Below are 22417 nucleotides of genomic sequence, written 5' to 3'. Positions count from 1 at the left end.
GGGGGCGGGATCTATAGGAGGAGGGCCGCGGTGGAGGGGAACTTGAGGTATCGGGTGGGTTGGCCTCTGGCGAGGTGCATTCTCTGGGAAGGGGGATCGTTTTGCTCTGGTGGTGGGGCAGTGGGATTCTTAGAATCTGAGGAAGCAGCCCTCATGTCTTCCAGGTTATGCTACAGTGCATCACCTGGCTTGCAAATGTGGCTTTTAAAGGTGCTTTCAACTTTCCAAAGAGAATTGCAAATTTTTGGGTACAGAATTTTCTAAGGCCTGAGTTCCTATGTCTGCAGGATTTTCAGGCATCAACAGAGGAGAAAATACCTAACTGTGTACCTTTATCCTATAGGGCAAGGACAGTTTGGGTGTTCAGGTATGGTGACCAAAGGATTTTATGAGGCAGAACTCGTCTTGTGAGAAGAGATTTATTTTCTTAAAGGTTTTAGCTTGTACTATCCGGATACTGGGTGTCAGAAATGGAATTCTTTAAGCAAAAAGCAGGCAAGAAAACAGACTGTCAGGGTTGCTTTATTTAGAAATTAATAAATTAGCTTGTTATTGTGTCGTGACTGCTGGCAGAAGATGAAACTCCTGGGTTAGAGACAAAGGACTTTATTACAGGAAATAGGATGCATGTTAGAAGCAATTTCCCTTGCCATCCAAGTCCCACAGGGTGACGCTATGGGTTTAAATGGATGACTGCACAGGCAGTGGGTTGCATCCAAGTGAAGGAACGACAAGCTTGGAAAATCTGCTGTTTTATAGAAGGCAGTACGCAGACCTCCTCTTTGTCCTGGAGGGAGACACTGCCTCTTCTCTCAAAGTTGCTTGCTGCAAACACAACCATGAGAAATGGCCCAGGTGAGATGCAGTCAGGGCCTTGCATTCTTGGTATACCCAGAATGATGTGTAGAGGCACGAGCAATCTGACAGCCTCTCTCACTCCTCGATTCTATGGTCTTGGCTTCTAGCAGATTTTCACATGAATATACAACTCCCCTGGCTACTCACATCTTTTCAGTTTGTCCCTTACAGCATTTAATTAAGGTTGTTGTCAATGGGACTCTAAGCAGCAGAATAAGGCCAGCTTACAGTATTTACCTCAACCATGCCCTCCAGGGTCCTGGATTCAGCCACTTGTGAATAAGTCCTGGGGGCACCGAGGAATCTTATTTCAGACATCTGGGCTGCAGTCTAAGACCAGTCTGTTAACCACTGTGACCTGTGCACAGGGGTTCAGATTGATCTCTGATCTTTGGTGTCATTACCAGTAATTACAATAGCCCACTACCCTTGTAAAAATTTTTTTAAGAAAGTAACTACCAGGCTGGGCGCAGTGGCTCACACCTGTAATCCCGGCAGTTTGGGAGGCCGAGGCGGGCAGATCACCTGAGGTCAGGAGTTCGAGACCAACCTGGCCAACATGGTGAAACTCCGTCTCAACTGAAAGTACAAGACTTAGCCGGGCATGATGGCGGGTGCCTGTAATCCCAGCTACTCGGGAGGCTGAGGTGGGAGAATCACTTGAACCTGGGAAGCAGAGGTTGCAGTGAGCTAAGATCGCACCATTGCATTCCAGCCTAGGCGACAAAGCCAGACTCTGTCTCAAAAAAAAAAAAAAAAAAAATTAACTACCATGATTAATGGATATTTTGTGACCCATTCTTCCTTACACTAACATATTACTTGGAGGAGTGCAGGCCACTCCAGGATTTTTGTTAGATTTTTATTTGGATCACCATCAAATTTGATTACCATTACAGTGGTTTAAACCACATGGGCAGTGTCACTGAATAGTTGCAGCCTCAATCACTAGACAAGGCATAACCTAAGTAAGGCCCTTAAGATCTCAGGAGAAGCATGTGATTTGTATCAGCCGCATTGATAGAAGGTGGTGCTGATCTGTGTGTTTGCACAACTATGAGGGAGGTCTGCGTTTGGGAGTTGGTGTTGATGTCATCAGGCACGTGGGAATAGTTCAAGACTGGCCATGTCCATGTGAGTTTTTGTTTTCTTTTTTTATTTTCTTTTTTATACTGACCTACTAGATAAAGTTTTTCTGTTTTCATAGTGAGATGACAAACTCAGCCACAGGTCAGATTGCCAGCCACAGTTGCTGCTTGACCTAGATGGACCATGTGAATGTTTGCCAGGCTTTGGTGCTGGATAGGGACAAAGAGAACATTGTTTCCCTTCTCTTTACATCTCCAGGGGCCTATGGTGTTCCTTCCCCAGATGCCAGAATTGTTTCTTTCCTTCCATTGCTACATAATGAGTGTGTCCTACCCTAGTAACTATAACTTCACCTTTTCTCCATTTATCCCCTACCAATACGCAGGCCTTTTAATATCCAATTGTTAGAAAATTGACAGAGGCCCATTATGTCTTCTACCTTGACACATGTGGGCCACTGTAGGGGGACTTTAAAAGCACTATACCCAACCAAATGATCATTAACTTTATGTTCTGGCACCAGGCCATTCCAACAAGACAATCTAGTGACTGAACTAGAATTAAGTCTGAATTACATAGATAGCCTCCTCCTCCCGGCTGATCTGGGCTTTCTGTAAGGGGAAAGAAAGATGAATCATGGCCAGAAATGGTCAGAGGAGAATCTCAAATTTTCAAAATAGGTTTATATAACCCTCCACCCCTTTTTCCTGATCATTACCCAGTTGGTAGGCAAAAGGAGATGACCCATTTCTGAGAATGGCTGCCTTAGGTGACCAAACTGCTTCAGTAAGGTTTGCAGACCAGGAGGAGGTTAAAAACATAGAATCAAAAATCTTTTTGAGTTGATCTTTGAGGGAACTGTTCAGTACTTGACAATGTCATGCCTGTGGATGGTAGGGAGTGTGGGAGGTCCATCGAATACCTTGGCTATTGACTGTTGACACTGTTGGGTGGCCATTGCGACAAAAAGATATGCCAGTGTCAGACTGTAGATGGTTTGGAAAGCAGAAAACCTGGCAGTTTAGTTTCAAGGGCCACAGTGGTATACACAGAGTCAGATAATTGGACTGGAAAAGCAACATCTGCACTGTAAACTGAAAAAGTATCAGCAGTAGCAAGGTACTGATGAGAGCCTAGAGAAGGGAACAAAGTCCTAATGTCAATCACCCAGGAGCAGGTGTGGTCAGTGCCCCTTGCAATGTGGCTTCCTTTACTGCAAGACAAGCAGGCCAACTTTTGGCAGGAGTCACAAGTCTGGCACGCATGGTGGCTTCTGCCTCAGAAACATGTAGTCCCTTACATTGTGCCTAGTCCATGATGGTAGATGTTTCCACACCTGTTGCATGAATCCAGGTGGCTATGGCAGCAGTCTTGGTGGTGCAGGCTGGATCAGCAGTTTGATTCCAGTCAGTCTTATGAGAGTACCTGCCCTTAGTGTGGGCACCTACGTGAGTGATCCAGTCTGTCCTGTTGGCAGGCAGCCATGAGGTGTTTCCACACTTCTCAGCTTTCATCTCTCAGTATTTAGTCTTCCAAGTGGCATACCAAATGCTTCAATCCTTACTGCCATCAGCCATCCAGAGTTGTCATTGGGGCTAAGTGCCTGCTGCTGCCTGGTGGGCAACATCAGCTTTTAACTCAGCCTAATCATTGGTGAGCCAGGCCTAAGCATTTACAGGAACCCCTGTGAATCAAGGGCCCTACTGAACAGCAGCTCGGCTTCAGGTAGCGGAGAAGGTTGTTTCTCCTAGAGTGGGAGCTGCCACTTCTTCACGTAAAACCAAGATGCCTCTAGGGCCAGGCTGGCTATACTCTTTTTTTTTTTTTTTTTTTTTTTTAGAGATGAGATCTGACTCTGTCGCCCAGTCTAGAGTGGAGTGGTACAATCATAGCTCACTGCATCCTCAAACTCCTGGGCTCCTCCTGCCTCAGCCTCCTGAGTAGCTGGCACTACAGGCACGTGCCACCACGTCCAGCTAATTAAAACAGATTTTTTAAGAGATGAGCTCTCACTATCCTGCCAAGGCTAGTCTTGAACTCCTGACCTCAAGCCATCCTCCTGCCTCAGCCTCCTGAATAGCTGGGATTACCAGCTGTACTCTTGAATGTACTATTTCCATAGGATCAGTGAGGCTTGTTAAACCCTTCCCTTGTTATCAGTAGATTCCCATTGACCCACCCCAAAGTGGGAATACTAGGCCAGGGAGTCCTGAGGCCTTTATGGGTCTGGCAATCAATTTCAAAGTGTTGAGTAGTTAACTAAGAAGTTAATAGCTGCCCTTTTAAAAAGGGTGTGCTTGGTACCTATGTCCAGCAGGTGGCACTGTGATTCTGGTGCATGGCTCTTAGTACTCTAGCAGCCACAAAGTTGTTTTTTGTTTGTTTGTTTTTGTTTTTTGAGATTCTCGCTCTGTCGCCCAGGCTGGAGTGCAGTGGCGCAATTTCAGCTCACTGCAACCTCTGCCTCCTGGCTTCAAGCAATTCTCTGCCTTAGCCTCCCGAGTAGCTGGGATTACAGGCGCCCCTATCACGCCTGGCTACCTTTTTGTATTTTTAGTAGAGACAGGGTTTCACCATGTTGGCCAGGCTGGTCTCAAACTCCTGACCTCAGGTGATCTGCCCGCCTCGGCCTCCCAAAGGGTTGGGATTACAGGCATGAGCCACCGCACCCAGCCGCCACGAAGTTTTTAAGCCTGTGATTTATTTCCTTTCCCTTCCAGGGATGTAGATTTTTTTCTTCTGGACCACCAGGAGAGGACAGGATCACCTGTCTACACACAGCAGCCCTTGCACAGGATAATCCTCTTCGACACTTATGGGATCAGTATCAGCTATACATTCAGCACTGGAAGCCACAGGAATAGTACATTGAAGAGGCCCAAAGAGCTCTGCCTGGAATGTCACTTTAACTTCCCTTCCCTACAGGGAGCGTGGCTCAAACATTACCAGTTTAATCTGGACACTTTTTCCCCTCGAACTAATGCATCTAGAAGGCCTGCATCAGGGGCTATGGTGACAGCCAGCCAGAGATTTTGCCATTTCCCAGTCGGAGAGTGTGGCGGTGCTGGCTGCAGGGAGTGGGGAGCTTTTTCTGCTCCTTTAGCTCTTCACTAGGCTTGCACCACGACCTCCCCAGTGTCGCTCCCTCAGGGTTAGGGGCCCTTTTCCCTTTAGTCCTTGTGCGCACTGCTATGGCTCTCCCTGCAGTCCTGAGTGTCTGCGGTAACCTCTGTGTGTAGTACATCCTTCCCCCCATGAGACACGGTAGGGTGGAGATGTGGGACCTCATATCCAGCAGAGCCCTGAGTTTGCCCCTCTCCTCCCTGGGGCTCTCCAGCATACTAGGATGGGTGTGTATGACCTTCAGCCCCCTTTAGGGACATGGAAACCTCAGCCCAACCTTTAATCATCTCAGTCTTTAATGCAGCTGAGGTTGTGGTAGAGTGGGAGGGATCCTGGGACATAAAGGGAGAGAGTGGCTCCGAGCCACAAAGCAAGTCATATTTATATTTACTTTTGGCTTGAGTACACAGCTCCCCCAAGGATCTTTCAGTGTTTCATTTTACTCAAAGTTCTATCTTATATAGCAGGGTCCTATTGCCGCACCGTTGGAGACTTGTTGATTGAGCAGCCACATCCATATTGCCTTTTGGCAGGGGCTGCTGGGCTTGCTGCCATTGTCATGATCACTCCTCTTCATCCTTTTGCCCAGAGGACAGGCAGTAACCAGGGTGACATTCAGTGGCTTGTTTCAATCCTACCTCTTTCCATCAGCCTCTCTAATAGTGGGACAGTGGGGGACTCTCACTACCCCATTGCCTGCCCATGGAGGCCCTCATTCTTTCTCTTACCAAAGACTATGTCTCTCTTCATCCTATGCTTGTCTCCACACTGTCAGGGGCTGCGATTTTATCTTAGCCTACTTATTAGCTAATAAGTTAGCCTGTCACTGTTTTTTGCATGCTGACAGAAGACAAAGTCTTGGGTCAGAGACAGAGGACTTTATTTCTCATGGCACAGCAAGTGGGATGTGCATCAGCATGTTGGCATCAGTTTCCTTTGCCCCTAAGTCCCACGTGGTGCTGAGGGACTGGATGAATGCTTGCACATGCAGTAGCTTGCATCACAGCTGAGTAATATTAAGCTTAGGGAATCTGCTGTTTTATGGCAAGCAATAAACAAGACAGCCGTCTGTCTCAGAGGGAGACACTAACTTCCCTCAAGGTTGTTTACTGCAAACAGCATTCTTGGCATACCTTGCAAGGCCTGGAGGAGCACAAGAGAGCCACGGAGGACTGTCTCTCCTAACACAAGCAATAAAAGCCAGGAGGAAATATGAATGTTACAACTGGTTTTACTTGGGAAACTTTTGAAGTAAAAATCTGGAGCCCAGGCTGGGTGCGGTGGTTCACACCTGTAACCCCAGCACTTTGGGGGGCTGAGGCAGGTGGATCACCTGAGGTTTGGAGTTTCGAGACCAGCCTGGCCAACATGGTGAAACCCCATCTCTACTAAAAATACAAAAATTAGCCAGGTGTGGTGGCGGCTGCCTGTAGTCCTAGCTACTTAGAAGGCTGAGGCAGGAGAATTGCTTGAACCCGGGAGGTGAAAAGTGCAGTGAGCCAAGATTGTGTCACTGTACTCCAGCCTGGGCAACAAGAGTGAAACTCTGTCTCAAAAAACAAACAAAAATAAAATAAAACAAAACAAAAAAACTGGAATCCTTTTGTTAGTATGTTCCCAAACAGATTTAAAAACTAACCACAAATGTCAGGACAGTTTAAAGAGGGCCCACCAGGGATGGTACTTTATAGTCTACAGAATTCTTTCACATGTGTTATCTGAGTTGAGCCCTAAGGCCTCCCTGGGAGGTGGGCAGGGCAGATAATATTATTGTCTTCATTTTGTAGATGAGATAAGAGGACTAGAGAGAATAAGTGATTTTGCCGGGTTGTGCCATTAATTAGTAGTGGAGCTGGGACTGGATCTCTCTTTCAGCAAATCAGTTTCATTACCCTGCTTTGAAGTTATTTCTGTCTTCGACCTCACCATGCCAGTGTCCTCACTGCCTGTCAAGCAAGGTGTTTAGCAGATGCTGAAATAGACCTATTCTTTTGCCTATCTTGAACCCACCAAGTAAGATATAAAAAGAACCTTAGATTCTTAGGTAAAGCATGTTTTCCCCTTATGTAGTAGGTCAGTAATGACTGCTCATGACCTGGGGATTGATGACTACTAGAAAGTAACCCTTCTTTTGAGCTACAGGGAGAAAATAACAAATAGAAAAGGCCAGGCTCTGCTGGATGACTTGGCTGCGTTCCCAAAGCCCTCATGTGTGGTGTAGAAAGGTGTATGTGGTTGTATAAAAGAGGACTTTGCATTGTGTTTGAAAGCCTGTTTATTCAAATCGCTTATTTACTTGCAAAATAACTTAAGCAATGAGGATAGGTTTTAGATGTGGTCTTAATTTAGTAAGAAAACCTTCAACTTTTATATACTAGTTAGTATAAGATCAGCCAGATCACAGTTAGCAGCTTACTTGTCACAGGGTGGCTGAGCAAAATGAGACTCCTGTGACAATCATGGTTTATAGACTCAACTCTGACCAGCAGCCCAACAGTGTCATAGTGGACCTTCTAATAGCAAATGTTGTCTCAGAAGTTAGCAGACTTGGAAGAAACTTTTTTTAATTTAAATTTTTGTTTACACTAGCTACTTGGAGATAGGAAGAAAACTTTTTTTTTTTTTTTTTTTTTGAGATGGAGTCTCACTCTGTCGCCTAGGTTGGAGTGCAGTGGTGCAATCTCGGCTCACTGCAAGCTCCTCTCTGCCTCCCGGGTTCACGCCTCAGCCTCCCTAGTAGCTGGGATTACAGGCACGTGCCACCATGCCCGGCTAATTTTTTGTATTTTTAGTAGAGACAGGGTTTTACCATGTTAGCCAGGATGGTCTCCATCTCCTGACCTCGTGATCCACCTGCCTCGGCCTCCCAAAGTGCTGGGATTACAGGTGTGAGCCACCGTACCCAGCCAGAAGAAAACTCTTACTACAAACCTTTCCATATTATGAGAAAACATCTTGTCCTTTTAAAATAAATAGAAACTCAAGATACGGAGTAAGTATATGTATATTTAACTCAATTGGTAACTGGCTAGTGAATATTTGCTCGCCTTTCTCATCTATCTAAATGAAGACCAGTGGCCAGCTTGATGTCTTTCTTCCTAAAATCACTTGTGTCAAAAGATTTTTTTTTTAATCCAGACTTTTGCATTAATTGCTTGAAATGCATAGCCTTTAATTTTAACCATGCTTTATGAAGGCCATTCGGATTTTATGATAATTTTAAAATTCTTGTTTCTCTTTCTGTGTTTCCTTTAGTTGGGATGAGACTCACTTTGGAAAAATGGGAAGTTACTATATCAACCGTACATTTTTCTTTGATGTGCACCCGCCCCTGGGAAAGGTGAGCAGTGTGGTGAACAGCAGCTCTCTGGTCCCAGAGGATTGTTCCTAAGGGCTGGAGCCACATCTTGATTTTGGATTTGGGGCTTGTAGAAAGAATTTGGGACTTGTAGAAAGAATTTTCTGACATTTCAGACCAGCTACTTTCATGGAAAATCTCTGGTGTTTTTTAAGGGTCCTCTGGGCTCAGAAATGGAAAGAGGGCCCATCAGCTGAGGGAGGGATGAACAAAGTGTGGCACAGCCATATGGTGGAATAATATTTGGTCATAAAAAGGGATGAGGTTCTGATACATGCTACAACATGGATGAACCTGGAAAACATGCTAAATGGAAGAAGCCAGACACAAAAGGTTACATACCCTGTGATTCCACTTATATGAAATATCTAGAACTGACAAATCCGCAGAGACACAAAGTAGATTAGTGGTTGCCAGGATCTCAGGGGAGGGAGGATTAGGCAGTGACTGCAAATGGGTGTGGGGATTCTTTATGGGGTGATGACATGTTACAGAATTAGGTAGTGGTGATGATTGCACAATCTTGTGAATATACTTAAAACCACCCATTGCACACTTTAAAATGGTGGATGTTATGTTATGTGAATTTGTCTTAATTTTAAAAAAGAAAAAAGAAATAGGAATACATTGCATGAAGCAGAAATAGCTTACGAGGCTGATATCCATATGGGGCTGACTTCTTTCTCCCTTCCCATGCCCAGCATACACATGGTTTGATCTGTTTCTCTCACATGTTTTACCATTAGAAATTCAACCAATTAGAATTCACTTTACTCTTTTTTTGTTTGTTTGTTTTTGAGACAGTTTCACTCTTGCCGCCCAGGCTGGAGTGCAATGGTACAATCTTGGCTCACTGCAACTTCTGCTTCCCAAGTTTAAGTGATTCTCTTGCTTCAGCCTCCCAAGTAGCTGGGATTACAGGCGCCCGCCACCACGTCGGCTAATTTTTGTATTTTCAGTAGAGACGGGGTTTCACCATGTTGGCCAGGCTGGTCTTGAACTCCCAACCTCAGGTGGTCCACCCGCCTTGGCCTCCCAAAGTGTTGGGATTACAGGCAAGCCACCACGCCTGGCCCATTTTAGTCTTTTAAAAACAAAAACCTCTGAGAAGGCTCTCAGATTAGCCCTGGAATTCACTCAAGGCTTTCTTCCTAACTGGAGACTTAGATCTTGGGCACCAAGGGGACAGGAATTTTCCTGTGATTAAGTGGGGAGGGATCTTGGAGCATGTAGTACTTGGGGGATAAAGGCAGGAGCAGGGAAGACGGGAGGAGGCAGGGAGTGTAATCTTTTATCAAAGATCACAAAGATCACCTATGGTTGGGCTTAAGGAAGCATGAGAGCAGGGGGCCCTACAGGGTGGAGGGATGGGAAGCGAGGTAGAACAGGTAGCCTATTTCAAAATTGGCTCTGAGCCCAAGAAAAGTGTAGAACATATTATGCCTCTTCCTATCTCTTTTATACTATAACAACAATAACAAGAACAATTAAAAACATTTATTCTGTTCTAGTCACCTTAGAGGCATTATCTCATGTAAGCCTCAGAACAACCTTATAAAGTAGGTATTGTTGCATCCCCATTACACAGATGGGGAACTGAAGGAAGATAAGTAGTTTGTCATAGGGAACCAAGCTAGTAAGTGGCAGAATCAAGGTTCAGGCTGGCGTAGAGCCTTCTCTCTTAATCATGACACCACAGTGCCTCACAAGCTTGCCTTGGCTCTCTCCTCAGACTACATCTGTTACTACCATAGAATTAAACAACAGAACATGTTGAATATTTGCATGGAGCTCGCCTGGGAACCAGATTTCTGATGAAGATTTTTCACAGGAAACCCAGCCCAGTCTTTCTGTGGGGACTGCCCGTTCTTTTTTGGAGTTTTCCTGGTTCTCAGCGCACTGTGGGCATGTGCACAGGACTGGCTGATTTGTTTAATTTACCTAAGCCTTAGGCCAGGCGTGGTGGCTCATGCCTGTAATCCCAGCACTTTGGGAGGCTGAGGTGGGCAGATCACCTGAGGTCAGGAGTTCGAGCCCAGCCTGGCCAACGTGGTGAAACTCCATCTCTACTAAAAATACAAAAATTAGCTGGGCATGGTGGCACACGTCTGTAGTCTCAGCTATTTGGGAGGCTGAGGCAGGAGAACAGCTTGAACCTGGGAGGTAGAGGTTGCAGTGAGCTGAGATCGTGCGACTGCACTCCAGCCTGGGCGACTGAGCAAGACTCCATCTCAAAAATAAATAAATAAATAAAAATAATAATATTATATCAAAGCCTTGCCTTCCTCACATCTGGTTGCCTGTGTGAAGGGAGAAGTGTGAGGCTTCTAAGGCTGCCCTCAGGGAATGCAGCCCATCTGCATCCCTAATTTAGCTCCTGATGGTTCTGTGTTCTGTCTGGTTGAAAGAGAGTGATGAGCAAACTGGAAACCTGTGAGAGGGTGCAGTAGCTTCTGCAGGTTCTGAGGCCAAGCCAGTAAAGGAATCAAAACCCCTCCAAGTGGCAAGCAGGAAGTTTTCTCCTTTGCTACTGAGGCCAAGACCTGCCACTTCACATTGCCTACCAACCCTGGGCACCTGGCGGCTCCAGTCAAACAGGAACTTAAAACATAAAAAAGCCTGCACGTAGTAGACAGAAGGAAGTACAGGGTCAGAAGCCTCATCCACCACATTTCTAGTCCGCAGAGGTAACCACGGTCATCTTTGTCAATAGTTTCTTATATTCCTCTAGGAATTCTTTTATACAAATACAAGCGTGTATGTTTTTATATATGTACATATGAACAACATTATATATAACACAATTCTTTTTAAAAACTCAAATGGGATAAGACTACAGTTGTTCAGCAGCTTGTGTTTGAAACATGATATATCTTCTTTCCACATTAGCACATGAAGATACACTTCATTCTGTTTAATGGCCGTGTGTCATTCTATTATGTAGATGTGCTGTAAGTATTTATCCCTCTTCAGTTGGTGGGCAGCATGTATGTTATTTCCAGTTTTTAGTCATTACAAAAGATATTGCAGTGAACATCCTTGTACATATATCGTTGTATAGTCGTGCAGGTATATATGAAAAATTCCCAGCAGCCAAGCTAAAAAATCGAAGAATATGCACATTTAAAATTGAGTTAGATATTGCTAAGTTTTCCTGCAAAGATGTTGTAATCATATATACTCCCACCAACAGTGTATGACAGTGCTTTCTTCCCCACATCATTGCCAGCACTGGTACGATCATACTTTAAAAACTTTGTTGGCTGGGCGCGGTGGCTCACGCCTGTAATCCCAGCACATTGGGAGGCCGAGGCGGGCGGATCACCTGAGGTCAGGAGTTTAAGACCAGCCTGGCCAACATGGTGAAACCCCGTCTCTACTAAAAAAACAAAAATTAGCCGGGCGTGGTGGCAGGTGCCTGTAATCCTAGCTACTTGGGAGGCTGAGGCAGGAGAATCGCACGAACCCAGGAGGCGGAGGTTGCAGTGAGCTGGGATCGCACCATTGCACTCTAGCCTGGGTGACAAGAGCAACACTTCATCTCAAAAAAAAAAAAAAAAAAAAACCTTTGTCAATTGGAGAGTAAAAAGTGACATATCACTGTTTTCATTTGCATGACTGTATGAGTTAGGTTGAACATTTTTTCATATGTTAGCCATTTGTATTTTGTTTTCTATGAATTTGTCATTTTTTTCTAGTAATTCATTTTTTTTCTATTGATTTGAAAGAGTTGTTTAGTTAAGAAATTAACTTGGGGCCAGGCATGGTGGCTCATGCCTGTAATCCCAGCACTTTGGGAGGCTGAGGCGGGTGGATCATGAGGTCAGGAGTTCAAGACCAGCCTGGCCAAGATGGTGAAACCCCGCCTCTACTAAAAATACAAAAATTAGCCCGGCGTGGTGGCAGATGCCTGTAATCCCAGCTATGCGGGAGGCTGAGGCAGAGAATTGCTTGAACCCAGGAGGCAGAGGTTGCAGTGAGCTGAGATTGTGCCACTGCACTCCAGCCTGGGTGACAGAGCGAGACTCCGTCTCAAAAAAAAAAAAAAAAAAAAGAAGAAGAAATTAACTTGGGGCTACTTTTAACCTTAAGGGAACTGAGAGAGAATTGAATTTTGAGTGTCTTCCAAGTGCTTGGTATAGTGTTAGGTGTTTACTTAATAGCACCTCTAATCCTCATGCCCCCTGTGAGGAAGTTTTTATTACCTATAGCTCAGAGATACTAAATATTGTCCGTGATCAGAGAACTAGAATATAGGGCACTGAGATCCAAAGCATCTGTACATTTCTTCTCTCCAGACCAGCCAAGCAGTCTGGAAATGTATGACCAGTACCAGGCGAGCTTGTCCTGCGAGATCCCAGGTGGGAAGAGGGATCCATTTGATTGCCACTTGGCAGCTTTAGTTCATCTAGCTATTTGGATGACCCTGTCTGAACCCTGGGGTCCCTGCCTTCCTTTTTAAAAACAAGTCTTTGTTGTCTTTTACTGCCAGACTTTGGCTTCTATACCTTGACCTGGAGCTATAGAGACTGGCTCTGTTTAGAACTACTTAGAGAAAAAAGTGGGTTGGTTAGTAGTCTAAATCCAAGTCCCACAAGTGTGGCTAGGAGGGACTTTCCCCATACAGCCAGTGTATTCCCTCCCCCAACACAGCCTGCCAGAGCTCGGGGGTCAGGCTGGAGCAGCCTGGGGCTGTCCCAGATGGTTGGCATTTGCCAGCAGTTTTTATACTTCAGCTGCTTCTGATTGCTTGTGTGAAAAATAGAATTTTATAATGTTGATGGCCAAGGAAATATACAAAAGACACGGCCGATCTTGTCAAAGGTTTTGAAGGATTCATGACTCACAGTCTCAGTTTCTAGGTGATTTGTTCTGGCTTGGGAGGTACCAAGGATGCCCTCCTTTGGAATATTAGGAATGGGAGAAACCAGCCTCTGGCCTTTGGCAGTTTTTCTCTTCCCCTCTGGGCAAAGCATCTGTCTTTGCATTCCTCTGTCTGATTTTCTTCCCTTGTCTCTATTCCTGGTATGTAGCTCCTTGGTCTCTTTTCTCTCTCACTGTGACTTGGAATCTCACTTTCCTTTCAAAAGGCCAATTCCCCAGGAATCAGCCTCTGCCCATGACCCAAGAGCTGCCGTGTTTTATTTTATACCATCTGAAGGAAAGCGGAGTCAGAGAGCCCCTTACTGACTCTACCCTTCAAATTGTGGGGCTCTTTTTCCTTCCTGAGTGTTTAGGTTGTGCTGTTCCTAGACCTCGGCCATAATACAAGAGAGGATTTGTTTCAAGCAGTGAGCTCTGTAGACAAAAGATTCTTTGCTCTGTGGCAGCTGCAGGAGAAAATGTTGCATTGGCAACATTTTCTATGGACAGTTGTCAAGGGAACCCAAAGTCTGTGGGTGCAGCTGGAGGGAAGTTCAGAGGACAGAGGAATCTTCTCCCAAAGGCTTCTCATCTTTTTGTTTGTTCTTCTCTCCTCAGATGCTGATAGGTCTTGCTGGCTACCTGAGTGGATATGATGGTACCTTTTTGTTCCAGAAGCCTGGGGATAAATATGAGCATCACAGCTACATGGGAATGAGAGGAGTAAGGCTTCCTGACTTGAAATGGACTGACTGAACCCTGGGGCCACACTAAACCAGAAATGTTATAGTTAGCAGCCCTGGCGTGGTGGCAGGTGCAAATAAAGGGACTTTGGGTGGTGAGGAGAGGGGAGGATGATCAGACCCTCCCCTGTGGTGTAGATACTCAGAACTGAGGTGAGGAAGAAGGGAAGAGGAGGCCGCAAATAATACAGAGATGACATAGATAGAAGCAAGCACGCACTGCCACCTGCTGCCCTGCCCCGGTATACTGTCAGACCTCAGGTTGGAGAACAGCCTGGAACCCGGGCAATCAGGAGTCTCCTGCAGCCCCAGCAGTGCCTCCATGCACTGGCACGCTACCTGCTCCTCCCCTCACAGCCACAGCTGCTGGAGTGTTGCCTACATCTCAGAGCCTTTTCTGAAGATTTTGGCATCCCCACACCCTGTCACCAGGTTCCTGTGTCTTTCCCCATGAAGGTTTCAGGCACACAGAAAGAGTTTTCCAGCCTTATTTGAAGGGAGGCCAAATGTCTGCTGCAGTCCCTCTGTGTCCTGATTTACAGCACCAGCCTTGATGGAACATGGCAGGGCCTTAACACCCAACTCTTTGGGAACCTTGAACGTGTGGCTGAATGAAGCCAGCAGAAGCTGACCTCCAGTGTGGACCTCTCAGAGAAGTTTGCATTTATAAGCCCCTTTCCTTGAGGATTTCACAGCGTTTAAATAAATGGCTGTGTGCTTATTTGGCCTCATCGTTAGATGATTTGCATGGCTATATCGTGGTATATTAAACAAGGAGTATATCCTACCCTCAAGTTCATGTTCTTAAGTGATTCTGTGTCTTCCTAATAACTTCTGAACACCACATACCATACATAATTGGATGTGACAAGCAAACGTGAGAATTTCCCATTCTTCTGGCTTGTCTGTTTATTTTGATGGACAGGTAGGGGATGGAAGAGGGCCAGCAGCTTAAAAAAACAAAAAACCAAACAGGTATCCAGCTACTGAAGTATCAAGCAATCCCTTTTCCCAAAATCAAAATACGTACATTGTGTAGATTAAAGACTGCTTTCTGGTGTAAATGAAGAAAAGAACTAGGGGTTCCTTAAAATTCTCTGAAATACCTTCAGAGGGGTCTTTCTCAACTTGTGCCTACAGTTGTGTAATAGAAGCTAATGGCTATCAATTACTATCTGTGTGTTAATAACACTCATTTTCTTCCCTTCTCTCTATTTCTGGTGTGTAGCTACTTGGTTGCTTTTCTCCCTGTCTCCTACCCACACCTTCCTGGCTGAACTTGCTGATTTCATGTCAGTGCACAAGTTGCTGCTTAATGGGAACATATATATTGCTTGATTTGGCTCTTCACTATTACAATACTCTTTTCTTAGTTATAGATATCCTAGGTGACTTTAGGTCACCAAAGTCATGCCTTCATCAGGTCCCCTGTCTTAAATGTTAGGTTGTACTGAGTCCAGTAGGTCGCTGACCTAGCTCAGCTTGTTATTTGACAGCTGCTCTATTCCTCCCACAGTTCTGTGCATTCCTCGGCTCCTGGCTGGTCCCCTTTGCCTACCTCACTGTACTGGATCTGTCCAAGTCCCTCTCGGCAGCACTGCTCACAGCTGCCCTCCTCACCTTTGGTAAGTTGTCTTAGCCATACCATGGCTTTTGGGAAATGGGCTGCCACTCTGTGAATGTAACTGAAAATCAGTACATTCAAGGGCCCTATATGTGGGTCCAGTTCAATTAATTTTAGGATTGGGTAAAATGTACTACAAATCTCATTCACTAGTAATACTTAATATATATCAATAGTTATATATAACAAGCCTTTATATTATTGGAGGGGAGAATCGGCGTGAGTAATCCCAAGGAATAGATTTACCTCCACGTTATTCACGGTTGAGTTTGGAATGGGTAATAAGATAGATTTGTATGTGAATATGTGTGTTTTTGAAGGAAGCTTATAATTCTAATTTTGCTTCTCTTAAGTTAAGATTAGTTTGCATTCCTAAACTAATTTCAACTGAATATAAAGGTAAATGCAGAAGTAGCTGGGTGGCAAGAGATAGCAAAATGGGAACTTGGATAATAATCTTCACATGGATAAATGAGAGTTCATTGTAGAAGTTGATCCTGTTGCTAGCTTTGTTCCTATGAAAGTGAATTCATGACCTTGTGGAGCTTAACATTTAAAGAAGTCTAGACCAATTTAAATGGGGTACTTTAGGGGTTTGCTTTGACAGATATGTTGCTTCGTTTTGACAGATAGATTGCAAGATTATTGGCTTTCTCTATAGAGGACTGGTGGCTTTTTCCTTGTATCTTGAATTTCCATCTTCAGTTATTCATTCATTTAGTCATTTATGCACTTTTCATTCAATAGTTATTTCTCAAGCACCTACCCTGCTCCCGGCCACTTTTCTTAGTCTCAGAGGATACACTGATGAGTCACTCTGGTCTCATTGAGCTTACCTCATCGTGGGGCAGACAGTAAATAAACAAGTAAATGAATAAGTCTGTCATGTGATGTCCTAAGCCACAAGTGCAGTGTAGAAAATAAAGCAGAGTAAGGGATGGAATAATGGAGATCAGTACTATTTTAGACAGGATAGTCAGGAAAGAGCTTCTGAGAGGGGAGCTTTGAGCAGAGACCTGAGTGAGAAAAAGGATCAGGCCCTGCAGAGATCTGAGGGAAGAGCATTCAGGCAGAGGGAAGTGCATGTACTGTAGTTCTGGTGTGGACCTCTGTGGGTTCAAATCACAGTAAGAAGGCTGGCATGGAAAGGGCAGAGTGAGTGAGGCAGAGGGTGTTGGGAGATGAGGTTGGATGGGTAGGGAGACCGCACAGACTCTGGCAGTTGTCATGAGAACTTTTTACTTTGAGTGAGATTGGAAGATATTGGAGGGTTTAAGCAGGGGCATGACATAATGAGATTTAAGGATTTAAGTTAAAAAACATCACTCTGCCATCTGTCTGGAGAATCGACCCCCAAGAGAGACTTCATGTAAAATGATAAGATTCTATCATAGGTGTAGATAGTTTGCGGTTACATGAGCAGAGTGGTAGGACTCCCTTTTTGATGGTGGAAATGAGGATGACACCTTGTCTCAGGGCTGGTCTGAGGGAGCGAATGACATGATCCTCTCTTGGGTTGAGGGCCTAGAGGCAGTGTGAGTTACTGCTTCTTGTCATTGGGCTTTGATGTCTCCCAGAGCTGTGGCCTTCCACCTCCCTGATGACTCAGTGTTGACTTTAGTCCTGACTGCACAAGTGCTTACACTCAATTAAGTGGCAAGAGGGACTGTTTCCTACTACTGGGGTGCTTGGTTTTCAGGGGGCCCTTCTCTTACCTCGCTTTTTCACCAGCGAGCTCATGTTTTTCAGACACGGGATGCCTCACTCTGTCCCAGTACATCCTCCTTGACCCCATCCTGATGTTCTTCATCATGGCTGCCATGCTGAGCATGGTCAAGTACAACTCTTGCGCCGACAGGTCAGAAACTCCATCCCCGGGAGGGGAGGGTTGGAAGCTGTGGCAACTCCAAAATTTCTGTAATGGCCAGGGCCAGAGCGGGTGCCCAGAGACTTGTCTTGAAGCTGATTTTAAGGCAAACATACTTTTTGTTTGTTTTTTTAACTTAGATTGTCCATTTTAGATCATAAAAATAGATTTTAAAAAGTTTTCTACAGGTGATTTTATTTTTGCCATATTCAAGACCGAGAAAATGTCAGTTGTCTTTTTCAAGCGTATTATTATTATCATGTTTACAATGGAGTACAATTGGGTAGGGGTTTTGGGATATCATGGGGGGTCCTAACACTTTCCCCACCCACCTCTTGTAACCAGTGCTGGTTAGGAAATCCCGGGACAGGGCTGTCCTTCACATACTCTGTCCTAGAAGGGAGGGCACCAGGGTAGATGCTGCCTGGAAACTATCTCCCTTTCGTCAGTGGTTGCATCCAGTCCTGACCTAATGATGGGAATAGCATATGTAAAGGTTGGCTTGAATGGCCCATACCAGCCAAGAGGATCCTTCCAGGTCCTGGTCAGTTCTAAAGCTGACTTGGAGGGTCCGGTCTACTTGCAGAATAGTCTTTTCCAGATCATCCTTCTACTTCTGAGAAAGTAGAATAAGTCATTCATTTTATTCAAACCAGAAGAGTTGGCCCCTCATAGGCTTTTCTGGAAGTTAACTTTGCACAGCCAGGCTCATTAAGCTCCATTGTGCTAATCAGACCTGATCAGTGACTCTCAGCCCACTCTGGCTTTGGTTGTTGTGCTTATGCCACATCCACTTCCATCTACCATTTCTTGAGTACATACTGTGTACCAGGTACTATGCGGGGAGCTGGAGGTACTGAGCTCCGTTGGGCTTGGCTGTTAAGGAATATTCACTCTGGCAAAGGAGGCAGCCAGAGAGCCAGAGAATCATAGTGTAGAGTACTAGGTGCTATACGAATAGCAAAAGGGTTAAGAGCACTAACATTGACCCAATTGCCGGGGTTAAAACTGTGCCCCACTGCCTGCTAGCTGTATTACTCCACCTCTCTGTATCTTGATTTCCTCCTGTGCAAAAAGAGGACCTAGTGACAGGATCCTCTGTGTGCTGTAGTGACGGCTAGAAGAGTTAATATATGCATCGTACTTGGAATGATGCGTGACGCATACATAGTAAGCACTCGGTAAATGCTGCCTTCGACAGGGGCAGAGGTGACACAAAGGAGAGGGCTGCCTGAGTCCAGGGGCACCTAAGGATTCTCCTTTTACTCCTGCCTGACTGGTCACTTGTGAAGAAGGAGCCCCCACTTACCCTGAGCCCTGTACTTAGCCAGGAGCACTATGGACACTCTCCCCAGAAAAATACCCTGCGCCCTCAGACAGTGCTTTTGCCTGCCGTTCCAGGGGTTTCACAGGCCGCCTCCTCCATGGAGCCACGCCATGGTCCCTTGAGGCTAAGAGCCCCCAAGACAGGGCACAGCACAGCCGCTCCAAGTCTGAGAACTGCCCTGTCCCCTGCTGCGCTTGCGTTTGGCTTTGGTTCCAGCTGCCAAATTGAACTCCGTCTTGTTGATTTTCAGGCCCTTCTCTGCCCCCTGGTGGTTCTGGCTCAGCCTGACTGGCGTTAGTCTTGCTGGTGCTTTAGGGGTCAAGTTTGTCGGCCTTTTTATCATCCTTCAAGTGGGGCTGAACACCATTGCAGACCTTTGGTACCTGTTCGGAGACCTCAGTCTTTCATTGGTGAGCACCCAAGGGTTTGCTGTGGAAATGTTTTTGCTCCCTGATGTTGCTGAGTAGGAGCTGGTGGCCTTCTCTGTCTCTGCTGCAGGTGGCAGAGTGGCTGTGTTCTGGGTCCCAGGTGGGCTGGACCCCCCACCCTCCGCAGACAGCAGGACATTAGGGAGTAGGCCCGGCTGAGGACTGGATAGGGTTCAAGGGAGAGGATAGATTAACATTCTTGGAAGTCTCTTTTTGCATTTGTTTTATAATGTCTGTCTTTTTTTTTTTTTTTTTTTTTTTTTGAGATAGAGTTTCACTCTGTTACCCAGGCTGGAGTGCAGTGGGCCGATCTTGGCTCACTGCAACTTCCGCCTCCTGTGTACAAGTGATTCTCTTGCCTCAGCCTCCCAAGTAGCTGGGATTACAGGCACATGCCACCATGCCCAGCTAATTTTTGTAGTTTTAGTAGAGATGCGGTTCTACCATGTTGGCCAGGTTGTTCTCAAACTCCTGACCTCAAGTGATCCACCCGCCTTGGCCTCCCAAAGTGCGGGGATTACAGGCATGAGCCACCGAGCCCAGCCTGAACTCACAATTTTCATTTCCTGACCCACAGTCTCCATATTTGGAGGCCAGTAAGGGCCTTTATGGTTTATTACTTATTAAGGGCTGATTCTGTGCCAGGCACTATGCGAAATGCTTTTACCTCCATTATCTCATTTACCCCTCATAATAGTCCTATGAGGTGGGGAGTTATTACTCTGATTTTCAAATGAGGAAATCAAAACCTACAGAGGTAATGACTCCCCCGAGGCCATCAGGGAGTGAGAGGTGTATCTAGGAGTCACAACCAGGTTAGGTTGGCCCCAGGCCATCACTCTGCTGTGGTGCTGCTCCATCACCTCCAAACCAGCTCCTAACAAGTTTATTCATTCATTCATTCATTCATTTATTCAGAAAATATGTAAAGATCATCCAGCCACTGTGTGTGAGGTGCTGGAATATACAGATGAGTATAATATGGTCCCCACCCTCTGTGGTCAATGGAGAGAGAGAAATAAGGAAGCAGGCAGTTACAGTCAGCCAGGAGTGCTGGGAGAGCACAGAAAAGGGCACTCGGCCAGTCCCAGGCAATCCAGGAAGGCCTCTGGGAGGAAGCCGCGAAGTTAAGATAAGGAGCCATTAGCCATGTGATGGGTTGGGCTGGGACAGTAGAGGAAACACTGGGAAAGTTCAAGGAGGTTAGTGTCCCTGGAACATGGAGCGGACTGGTGAGCAACTATGTTGCAGATGCAGGTGCCTTGTCCTTGGCACAGTAACATCCTGGCGTCTTGGGTGTAGAGCCTGGAGAGGTAGCAGAGGGCTGGCCCATGTTTATCTTGTGTAGTGCTTGGGTGGTGGGTGTTACAGAAAGGCTTAGGGTTTCCACATATTCTTCTCTCTCCTCTTGGCCATTTTTTATGATTATGACTGATATATTAAAAGCTATATATAATGCATGCATAGTGCCTAAGGAATAATGAGGTCTCACATGCCTAACACCCCACGCTGGCCTCTGTTTGCAGGTGACTGTGGGAAAACACCTGACTGCTCGTGTCCTGTGCCTCATAGTGCTGCCCCTGGCTCTCTATACAGCCACCTTTGCTGTTCACTTCATGGTGCTGAGTAAAAGGTACAGACAGAGCCTTTGCAGCATCTTGCTTCTGGTTTTCCTTTTGCTCCTAAGCCTGTGGAGGGGTCGGATGATTTTCTGGGTCTGTGGTTAAAAAGATAGGGGAGGGACCCCAGGGGCTTTTTCCTGTTTCTTTCCTGCTATGTTCTATCCTTTGGGTATATGCTAAGGGCTCAGAAAGGCCAGCACCCTAACCTGAAGGAAGAAGCTATTTTCGTTATAGCCAAATTGTCCCTTATCTCTAAACAGAGTCCCCTGTACTTAGCAGGGATAGGCCACAATAAGATGTGCAGTAGGAGTGAGTGTAACAATAACAGTAACTCCGGCGGCAACAGCTCCCACTTAATGAGTAGCTACTGAGAATCAGGAACTGTGTTCCGCATTTTGTACACATTATCTCATTTAATCACAATCACTTGTGACTTCTCTTGGTTTCTTTAAATCTCTAGTTTATAAATGAGGAACTAAGGCTAAACAAGGTTATCTTGCCCAAGGTCGCCCAGCTAGTAAGTGGCTGAGTTGGGATTTGGACCCCAGTTTCTCCAACTCCATCACCCACCTCTGTCCCATGATCTGATTCTACTTTCCTTAAACTGTCTGAGCAGAGCTCTTCCCAGCGCTCCTGGGAAATCACATTTTCACTCCTTTAACTTGACTCTCTTCTGCTCTTCCTCTCCCCACAGTGGCCCTGGTGACGGTTTCTTCAGTTCTGCCTTCCAGGCCCGGCTTTCAGGGAACAACCTGCACAATGCTTCCATCCCTGAACGTGAGTGTCTCTGGGCCTTTACAAAGGTAGAAGGCAGAGGGGCGTCCTGGGAGTTGAATTGGAAAAGACAAATATGATGGCTTTGGGTTATTTTAGCCTGTGATGGCACGGGGGTAGAAAGACCCAGATAGATCTGGTAAAAATACTCGAGAGTGAATCAGGACAGAGGAGAGGAAGACATCCTGAGCAGCAAGCTCTCTGACCCTAAAGAATGACTTCTCCTTGGTGGCTCTCCAAGCCAGCTCTGTGGGAAGGTCACTCAGAGAGAATATGGTGACAGCACCAGGCCCTTCAGAGCCAGTTGTCGGTTTCCCGCACCGCTTTCTGAGTGTTGCATTCATTCATCTGTGACAGATGGTAGTGGAGCGTGTGCTTACCCTCCAGAGATGGAGCCTGGTGTAGAGGAGCTCCACACGGTGTGGTCGGAAGCGTTAAGTACATAAAGAGGGAGCACAGCTCTGGGGATTGACAGGAGTGAAGGAGCATGGCTGCTGGGCGGTTAAGGGCATCAGAGGTTCGTGATGTGGGTTGCCTTGGAGTCAGGCCCTGGAAGAATGTGTGGCTTTCAACAGAGGAGAGGGCATCTCAGGCAGGAGGGATGACATGATCAAAGCTGAGGACAGAGTAAAACTTGAGGCACAGGTATATGCAGAAAACTACTGGAAGATAAATGTGAAAAGTTAGGTTGGGCCCAGACTATGAGGGTTTGAGGTGTCTGGATGAGGTATTTGACTTCCT

General features: G+C 45.9%; 1 protein-coding gene across 5 annotated transcripts in view; it reads left to right on the top strand.

Moving 5' to 3' along the window:
• POMT2 (protein O-mannosyltransferase 2) overlaps nt 1-22417 on the top strand; it is a 45994-nt gene that overhangs the window by 604 nt on the left and 22973 nt on the right. For 3 of the 5 annotated variants that reach the window (XR_010151242.1, XM_009428195.5, XM_510091.9), the window contains exons 2-8: nt 8326-8410; nt 13910-14014; nt 15551-15659; nt 17408-17516; nt 19103-19262; nt 20807-20913; nt 21597-21679. Coding sequence is in view for 3 of the 5 variants with exons in the window: in XM_009428195.5 (XP_009426470.3) it covers nt 8326-8410; nt 13910-14014; nt 15551-15659; nt 17408-17516; nt 19103-19262; nt 20807-20913; nt 21597-21679 (758 nt within the window). In the remaining 2 variants the exon portion in view is untranslated. The remainder of the gene's footprint in view (nt 1-8325; nt 8411-13909; nt 14015-15550; nt 15660-17407; nt 17517-19102; nt 19263-20806; nt 20914-21596; nt 21680-22417) is intronic. The other 2 variants (XR_010151243.1, XM_063793804.1) reach the window with 1 other exon arrangement.

Source organism: Pan troglodytes, chromosome 15, assembly GCF_028858775.2.
Source record: "Pan troglodytes isolate AG18354 chromosome 15, NHGRI_mPanTro3-v2.0_pri, whole genome shotgun sequence".
In the NCBI taxonomy this organism is placed as follows: domain Eukaryota; kingdom Metazoa; phylum Chordata; class Mammalia; order Primates; family Hominidae; genus Pan; species Pan troglodytes.
The sequence above is the reverse complement of the archived record's forward strand: the minus strand, read 5'-3'. Positions and strand labels throughout refer to the sequence as shown.